This window comes from Plectropomus leopardus, chromosome 4 (assembly GCF_026936395.1).
Source record: "Plectropomus leopardus strain MGB_pleo_1.0 chromosome 4, ASM2693639v1, whole genome shotgun sequence".
Taxonomy (NCBI): domain Eukaryota; kingdom Metazoa; phylum Chordata; class Actinopteri; order Perciformes; family Serranidae; genus Plectropomus; species Plectropomus leopardus.
The window spans coordinates 35,333,223-35,343,132 of record NC_142179.1 but is presented as its reverse complement, the minus strand read 5'-3'; the positions used below and the strand labels follow the sequence as shown (position 1 = coordinate 35,343,132).

Below are 9,910 nucleotides of genomic sequence, written 5' to 3'. Positions count from 1 at the left end.
AGAATATGTCATGCTGAATCCAGTATTTTTAGACCGAATCAAATGAAATGTTGTAATTTTTAGGTAATTATATCTATATATATATATATATATATATATATATATATATATATATATATATATATATATATATATGTGTGTGTGTGTGTGTGTGTGTGTGTGTGTGTGTGTCTGTGTGTGTGTGTTGTAATTTATCATATATATGTAAGCCATATATAAGACATTTGTATGAAATGTTGTAATTATATACACATGTAAATAATTACCTAAAATTACATATAATTATAAGTATATATATATATATATATATATATATATATATATATATATATATGTATATATAAATAATTACCTAAAAATCAGAACACACACACACACACACACACACACATATATATATATATATATGTGTGTGTGTGTGTGTGTGTGTGTGTGAGAGAGAGAGACAGAGACATAGAGAGAGAGAGAGAGAGAGAGAAAGATAGGAGACGCCGGTCATGAGTGTCCAGTGTCTCCTCACCACATTTGTTGTCCTATCTTGTCTAAAAGCCTTGGAAACACTATTTAAACCTTAATGTTTAGAAATACAATTTCCACAAAATTAAAGCAATAGAACTGTCCAATCCGCACAATTTTCTGAGTCTTTGGAGTCCGGATTGTGACAAACTCATTTTCCCCCACAGTTCCTGAACGCAGCGCCGCTGGAAGGTGGGAGTTCTTCTTCTCCTACTTTAAAGGAGGGTGTGTCTCTCCGAGAAACAGCCGTCACAGTTTGTCTTTTGGTGAACTTTCTCTGCCTCTGCCTCCTCGGTCAAAGTATTAGCTGCCGCTTCTCTGCTCTAAACTGCACTCAGTCCGGGTTATGTTGGAGAGGTGAAAGACTTTCTACAGGACTCTACTTTACGGCCCAGCGGATTTTCCTGCGTTTGTTCTAAAGACTAGTTGCAGACCAGTAAAACCAATCTGGGACTCTGAGTTTTATCCAGCATGGGGGACGTGATTTCCAGTCACCTGGATGAAGCCAAACGGGAGATTATCACAGGTGAGCGTTTGGTGCGTGCTGGTTTGGCGTTTTGGCGTTTATGCGCAGAGGTCACTGACCACCTGGAACACTCTTTTCTTTTCTTTCTTTTTTTTAAAAGAGAAATAAGAAAGAGAGTCGTTTTTGCAGCATGTTAGTGTAACTCTGATACTCCTTAACTGTTTTTTTACTGTCTTATGTGTCTTTTCTACGCTTCTTTAAACACCTGTGGTATCAAAATTGACAAAAATTTGCAGTAAACACGAGGTGCACGAGCTAATGTGGGTCTCAGCAGGGCAGTACACAGCATTTTGAAAACAGGGGGTCATCAACCCACCCACCCACTAACACTTTACTTAAATGATATATTTTACTTGTTTATTATATCATTCATCTCTTTAATGACACGTTTAAAGTTTATATTCTTTGGAGTTTATGCGATAATATCCAAAAGCTGTTTCCTAAGAACTCGTCAGTATCTGTCTAAAGTGTAACTTTATGATAAAAACTGTAAACTGGATTTCCCCAAAGTTATCATATGATTAATGTTATTTATCTAGAATTTAGGTCTGTTTTGGCTTCTGAGCTACTGCTGATTTATTTTCTTGATCAAATAATCTTACTAGTATTTTCTTGTTTCATAGTTTGATGCATAGAATAACCGAATGTCTAACAGTGCCCATCACAGTAAACCCAAACTTATTCAGTTTATAATATTAAACAGAGAAAAAGTGGTAAAGTCTCAAAGCAAAATTTGAGAAGGCAGAATTAAAAAAAAACAACAAAAACAAAAGACCTTACAATGAATCGATTATCAAAATTAGGGCTTCAACTGACATGTTTTATCGTTATGAATTAATCTGACATTAATCTTCTGGATCAGTTGATCAATGAGGGAAGCAGCAGCTCAGTCTGTAGGCGGGTGTCTTGAGAACCAGCCACCTAACAGTTCAAATCCAGCGTGTGCAGCGTCACCGAGTGTAGACTGGTTGGCTGGAGAGATGACAGTTAGTCTCCTGCACGCTGCCGAGGTTCCCTCCAGCAAAGCATTGAACCTCTAACTGCTTTGCATCTATCCACCACTAATGCATGTGCATGCGTTTCGTTCATGTGTGATATTAAATAAAAACAGAGAGGGAAAAAAATAATTTCCCAAGATAGATTAATAAACTACTTTTATAACAGTTTCTCACAATCACAATTTTCTAAAGCCTGACGCAGTTTATGCAGATATCTTGTTGGTCCAACCATCATTTCAAAACCTTGACGTATTCAGTTTTTTGTTGCAAAAGATAAAGAAAAGCAGGACACTGAGGACCTGGAAATATGAATTTATTTTATTTTATGTTGAAAAACTAATAGATTGACCCTTTAAAACCTGAGTAAATTGTCTTGACACCTTTTAAAATATGGGAAGAGGGCAATTTGCAAAAAAAGAATAAATTACCTAAAAATTAGCAAGAAATCAGATAAAAGGATGAGAAAACTACCTGAAAATTTGTAACAAAAACAAAAAAGAAAGAACAGAAAAAGACTTTAAAATAAAAAAAGGAAATGATCTGGAAAAATTGCTTAAAAATATGAATGATTTGGAACATAACTGTAAATATTTCATTATAATAATTATAAATATAGTTTCTCCTATCTTTTATTATTTTTTTATTTTTTCCCCAAGACATTTTTCCTTGCTTTTTCAAAATTATTTCTTAAATCTTCTTATTACTTCCAATTTGTGGAGCATTTCTATTTAGTTGCATATTGTCTTTTTTCCCCGGTGTTTTTGAGAGAAATTGCACCACTTAGCTCACAAAGTTTTAAAAAATTCGTTCAAGGAGTCTGAAAGCAGCACAACAAACTTGATGTCATTCCAGCTTTCAAAGGGTTAATTTAGCAATCATTTTGGTGCTTTGGACTTCAAACTTAGCTCAAGTTTTGGTGTGAATAGTCTTATAAAGTAAAGACTGGCAATAGTTTGTCAGGAAGCTTGATTTCCGTGGAACTCAGGTGGAGCTGCATGTCTGTCATCTTTATCACAGTTTATTATTCCAGTTAACTTCACTGTCCTGATCGTTTGGACTTTGGTCTCACTTTAAATAAAATAAACCTGCACATTTCTGACAGCACCCGGCCCTCTGATCTTTTATCTCAAGTTGTCACTTTGGACAAAATGTCAAATTAATGTATTTGCCCAGCAGCCATGATGACTGGCAGTTTGTAGCCATTTTCACTCTGTCACTCATCAAACTGAGATAGAAAGAGAACCCTGGAAGGATAGAGGCTGCGCACTTATCAGCTCTTATAAGTGAGCATTTGGTCTCGTTCTTTGGCCTGTTAGAACTTGCTGGTTTGGAGGTGAAGTCAGATCTGGAGCAGAGTTGATGGGAGCAGATAATGTACAGTACATGGTGTTCAAAAGTAAAGTAATGCTCCTCACTGGCTCACTGGCTTTTGATATGTCAGCAGAAATGAACCCTATTTGTAATTCTGAGTCCACTGATAAGTGTGGAACTAGTCAGTCCCTGCAGGATTTTCAAGCTTTTTTGGGGGGATAGTTGCAAAAAAGGAAAGACTTTTCCGTTTTTAGTAGGGCTGTTCATGTCTTAACGTGGCCTTAGACTTACTTTGAGGGCTGAGTATTATTTGAAGTTTTTCCATAACTAATGCTGCTGTAATACTCTTACTGATGGAACATTTTAGTCAAGACTAAAATATCTCCATAAATAATGTAAGGATCGGCATGTCACGTTGAAGTTCATTTTGAATCGTACAGACTTTGGTGAGCCCCTGATGGTTCATGTAGCACAAGTGCAGGTCAAAGTTTACTTAGTTTCACTTTGGTTTATGTCCAAATACTGCAAACTAATGACAGTCCAATCAGTTTCAGTTGCACTTCATATGTGGTTCAAATAGATAGGTGTCCTATGTATGGTGCTCCATATCTAGTTTGAAGTTTGCCATGAATTACACGTTTGCCATTTTAAAAGATAATTTTGCAAGAAGTGAAAGTCTCAGTTTGTCATAGTACTATTTAGTTTTATGTGGAATCACTCAGCAAACTACATTTCCCATCTTGCATGATATAAATCACAAACACCACCTAACTAGCTAGCCAGGTAACTGGGTAACTTAGCTTTGTTCCACACACACATCTAACCTGATGTGTTTTCTGTATTTGACACTTCTTTTATTAATACTAGTACAGTGCAGTAAATACTGTAAGTTCTGGGTAAAATATTACAAATAGGGCTGTCAGCATTAACTTGTTTATCATGATTCAATTAAGGTCCATAATTAACAGGTTTAATCTTTTAAAATTGTGTTAATCGCCAGCTTATATTCCCGTCATTAAGAGGCTGTACCAGTCTTGGCAAGAGTGATAATACCAGTATCATATGACACTAGAAGACAAAAGGAGTCCAGTGGTATCAACCGTGTCAGATATCTGAATTAAAATAGGTTTTGTGGGTACCCATGAGTCTCCCCTTTACAGACATGCCCACTTTATGATTGTTCCATGCAGTTTTCTGTCATTTGATACCTAATCAAGACAATCTGGAAAGAATGGCTTTGCCTTGTGAATATGGACATCAAAACAGTTTTGTAATGCAAAATAATAGAATTGAAAACATGCAATGAAAAATAGAAATTCTGCGATTAATCACGATTTTAAAAAATGAATCCTTTTACAGCCCTAAAGCTGGCATATGTGCACTGTGCCTGATAGGAGTGAAACACAACAGAATACATATTAATGCAAGTGAATGTGAGGAGCTGGGGGGTCCACAGGGGCCCAAAGCTCAATTTTGCCCTAAAACCTTGTAAGAGGTTTATCAACCCCTGCAGGAGCCTGTGTACTGTCCGTACAGTTCTGTATTTCAACACTTTTAATTCATGTGAGGAAATAACAACTTTATGCCACTTCAGCTGACAGCCTGTTTGCCTCCCTATACACTGCACATCCACTGACCTTTCTGCGTAGCATCCACTCTTCCCCCCTTTGCTTTCTGCCTCAAGTTTTGACCCCACGCAGCTGACAAGCTCATAGGAAGAAACAGAGAAAGACAGCTACGTTACAGGCTGAGCTTAATCTTTTCATTAATGCCTTGAGTGGCCGGTTCAGAGTGAGGCGCACACATATATCAGATGTGGAATTTGAGGAATGCATGAAAAAGCTTGTGTGTGTGTGTGTGTGTGTGTGTGTGTGTGTGTGTGTGTGTGTGTGTGTGTGTGGCTGCATGGAAACCTCCTCCAGGCCTTGAGCTGTGCAGTCAGCGCCGCACAGTCTCTGCTGCCAAGACAGGCCCAGTGCCTGGCTGGCTTTAAGGGAAGTGCCTGGATTTACCATTAAAGCCCTCTACACACATACAGACACACACACACACACACACACACACACACACACACACACACACACATATGCATCGACACATTCACTCATTTTTTAAAAAAATTCCAGCTGAATTAAGAAGCCGATAAACTGATGTGCCAAATTGATAAAAAGCATTTTGTAGACATGACTCCCTATCTGAGCTGAGTTAATAATGTTCATAGATAGCGTCATCCGTCAGTGCCATTGTATTCAGACGATGATTTATGAGCAGCTGATGAATGAGCTGCACCTATCAGCTGTCATCTCGCTGTAAGAAAAGCCTTGCCTGGATTGCTGATAAGAATAACTGTGGGAGTCCCTGAGCGGAGTCATATTGAACCAGCTCGCTGCGTGTTCCACTTCCCTCATAACCTCAAGCATGAGGTCAGCCATGCAGGGAGACGTGGGGGAGTGCAGTGGCTGGAAATGACCCAGATCACATGGTTAACCTCCCATTTCCTCTTTGGGAAGTGGCATCAGCGCACGTGTGCTTTCTAGTCAGACTTATGCATGTATACATACGCATGGAGAGGCTGATTTGGGATTGCATGAAAGACTTTGTCCATTTGTTTACCTATTATTTATTCATTTCAAACAAAGGTTATTTACCAACCTTTTTATTTATTATTTTTAAATATCATTTACCTTCATAAAGACTCACCACCAGATTATTATATACACAAAATGAGTAAATAATAAAAAATGATAAGGGATTGTTTGTTATGTACAAGAGGAGGAAAGTGTATTTTTAAGTACGGTGGTGGAAAATGTAACGTCAAATGCTCATATTTAGTATTTATTTTAACTCCTTGAAACCTGAAGCAAGATCACTTTTCTTGTGCTGCTTTCAGATGACATTCACGAGTATTTCAACCTTTGAGTCCAAATTGGTGCAATTTGTTTCAAAAACAAGTTGAAGAAAGGCAAGGAGAAACTTGGTATGAAATGGTGAGTAGATTCCAAGAAATTGATACATTTAAAAAATTATTTTTCAAAAAGCTATAGGGAAAAATGTCAAGGGAAAATTAAAGAAAAAAGGAAAAATGGCCGTAAATTACATATATAACATTACATTACAGCATTTTATAGTTTTTATGACCTTTTATAACTCTTTCTTTCTTTGTTTTTTTTCTTTCACTAAATTTCAGGCAATTTTCTTATACTTTTTAATAGTTGCTGGCTAATTGTTGGGTCATTTCTTCCAATTTGCTCAGGTTTTAAAGGGTTAAACAACCTCAGAAATCCAAAACCCACAAGTGGGTTTGAAAGGCATGTTTACCTTAAAAAATCTTTTAAAGCACACCATTTGTCATAGCCAGAAACTGTGAAATATGGTTATAAATAGTTGAGGGAGGGTCATGGAAAAATATTTATATGTCATGGGAGGGTCTTGATACATACATTTTTTTTAAAAAATAAAAAAAAAATAGAAGTTGCACCCTAGCCACGCCCCTACTCTGATAAATTAAGCACAGTCCCTAAAGAGAAATCAGTAATTTCACTAATTTAATAAACAGAATTTCCATCTCTCTCCTCCTCAGTTTAATCACCTTGTAACTTGATTAAATGTATCTGTAAAACAGGGGAGCCCAAACTTCCTAAAATGCACAGAGCGGCGCTCACTTGGTTAGTCGGTGAGGGGCACAGGAAACAGGAAATACTAACAGGGAATGTTTTCCTGTTCCTGTTAAAGCTTTAAGCTCTGGAGGGAGGTGTTGGGCGGCCAACACGTCGGCTCTCTGTGGCCTGGCGAGGTGTGGCACTTTCACCCTCCACACACACACCCTGCTCAGCACAGAGGGGCTTGTTTTTAACAGGTTCAGATAGCGGAAATACCTGCTGCAGGGACCCCACAGTACACACAAACACACAAACACACACACACACACACATTTGTGTTGGAGGCAGAGCCCTAAATCATTTTGATGTTTATAGAGAAGGTTACCCAAACCTTAAGAAGAACATTTTGGGAAGTAAAATAAAACTTGCAGCTGAAAGCATTACTGAAACATTACATTGTACCTTTCTCAGAACAGTTTTAGAACCAAAAGTGTTTAGCTGGGTTGTCTTTGAATGTTGTAGCTATTAAAGGCTGACTCGATGGTAAAAGGGTTTTCTGACAGGGGTTGTTGTGGTGGACAACGGAGGTAAATCTTTGGCTGGCTGAACAAATGTGTCCCACTTCAGAGCTGACACCTTCATGGTGACTAGTATTGTTTTACCGTGTGAATGTCATCATGGCAGAATGTGGTCCTGGCCACACCTATTGTAGCAGCAACTACTACAGACGCAGTTTTTCAGGGCCGATATTACAATAAAAATGAGAATCTTTCTGTCAACATTTAGAATTTGGAGTATAACAAACTCTAACACAAAACTTTGTTTAAATGCCTTTAGGAAAAGTTTTACCAAAACAGAACAGCAAGTTCCCAGAAGCTTTTTTTAAAAAAGATATTGATATATCTTGATATATTTTTTTTAAGTAGTGAAAATTAAATTAAAAACGAATAAATAAAAATACCTCCCTGAGGTCTTACAAAGTAAAAGTTCACCCCATGCTGACATTTTATTTGCACTTTTTACTTAATTAATTTTATCTGCAATCATTAAAATAATACAGAAAATAGGCAAATATTGGCCCCGATAACTGACCAGGCTGATAGTCTGTCAACCCCTGGTGTTTGTATGTCTGTCTGTGGACAGATTTTGTCACCACAATAAGGTCACAACCATAGACTGTATAAATAATGGACGTAGCCACCGGGACATCACCCACTGGTTTGTGGACTACTGCTTTGGAGCCTTGAGTTCGGTATTTTGTCCATTGCCATCTTGTGTTTTTTGGAGCCAGAAGTGACCACTTTTGGATGAGAGAGTGGCGCTGCGGAGGTGAGAGGGCTGAATCTGACACAGACTGTGTTGATGTCTTACAGACAGCCTGTCACTCAAGCAGCCCCACCTTAATTATGCAGAACTTTTGGCCTTAATAAAATGTAAACGAGTGATTTCTAAAAAATGCATCCCTACTGCTCAGTTGTTATGAGCGCTGAAATCAGAGACCATCAAGATATAAACACAACATTGACATATTATCACCTCATAAATCAGTTCCTCGTTTACACGTGGCAGACGGTAACATTAACATTGATTTCGAGTCTCTCCACCTGATGTCCAAAATCCACTGGCCCTTTACTTCTATTTTGTTTTCCAGCAACTCCTGGGGAAAAATATCTGTCTCTTTAGCTGCTAAATGTTCCACTCTGTTCACCAGCAAGTTGTTAAACTGCGTCTGTGTGCTGTTTGGTGCCGAGCAGAGAGTGTACAATGGGTTAATCAGAAGTGTTTTACAGAAAACAGCTGCCTTCTCCTGCTGAAAACAAGCTAATGAGAGTGCAGTTTGCGGGTAGGAAAACCACAATAATTGGCGTTCTGTAAACTTTCTGTAGAGCTCACACTGGACTGGGATAATAATTCAGGCTGCGACTCTAACGTCAGCCTGCATCAATATCCAAAAATTCACAGCAGGCCAGATTCTTAAACGGTTTTGTTGATTTTTTTTAATGATACTTTTATTACTACATACAAAAACAGCTTCAAAAAACATCCTGAAGAGTTAAAAACACAATGTCCTCAGTCTGCATTTTCCATTATTAAGGCAACAGGAATGCTTATTCATACAGCCTAATTTATTTCTGTGCACTTCTGGAGTATTTACTTTTCACCTGGCATTTCCTCAGCGCTCTGACTGGAAGTGTTGATCATCATGAAGCTCTGGTAGCTCAAAGTAACTGGGGCTATTTTTTGTTTGACAGAAAAGAGTACATGGATATAGGACTGGGTGATATGGGCTGAAAATTACATTGTGATATGTTTAGGCTATATCTTGGTATTTTTAAGTGTCTTCAGAAGCACCTCATTAATGCTAGAACTGTGAGACAGAATCAAACATGGCTTTTTTTAAAAAAAAACAAATTCCCTCTTTGATGTGACAATGTTGTAGGAATGACTATTGGTACTTTGAAAAAATATTAACACAATCTTATTTTTGATCAGTTATCACTAGCGATGTAAATATAATGACAAAGTGGGTAAAGGCAAGTATTAGAACTGCTTCATAAGTTGATTTGAGTACAACTGTATTGTAATGCAACCTTTAAAATCAGAAAACGCCATTTATTACATATCACAATGTAACAATATCCAATATATGAGACAATATATAGACTCTTATCGCATTATAAAATCTTTATATAGCCAGGCCTAACATGGATCTTTCTTTTCAACATTATTCCAATTAATATCTGGCTTTCCTACATATCATGATTTCGGTGATGTTGTCATTTGTTGGTTTTCTAAAATGCAGAATCAACTCTGTAAGGATAGCTGTAATATAATTGGTAGCATTTTTTTTCAACACTTACCATGTCCCTGGCTCGTGAACATATATTTCATTTTGCAGCATTTAGCAGTATGCAGGGTTTTCTCTCTTTAATGTGCTCCCTCTCAGCTCATCCTTTTTT

The 9,910-nt window shown here is 37.5% G+C and overlaps 1 protein-coding gene across 1 annotated transcript in view; it reads left to right on the top strand.

The window, feature by feature from the left end:
- The first annotated feature begins 737 nt into the window (after window positions 1-737).
- The window catches only part of niban2b (niban apoptosis regulator 2b), a 54,887-nt gene continuing 45,714 nt past the window's right edge, over window positions 738-9,910 (top strand). The window contains exon 1 of the mRNA XM_042487875.2: window positions 738-1,042. Within this exon, the coding sequence (XP_042343809.2) occupies window positions 988-1,042 (55 nt within the window). The 5' untranslated portion in view covers window positions 738-987. The remainder of the gene's footprint in view (window positions 1,043-9,910) is intronic.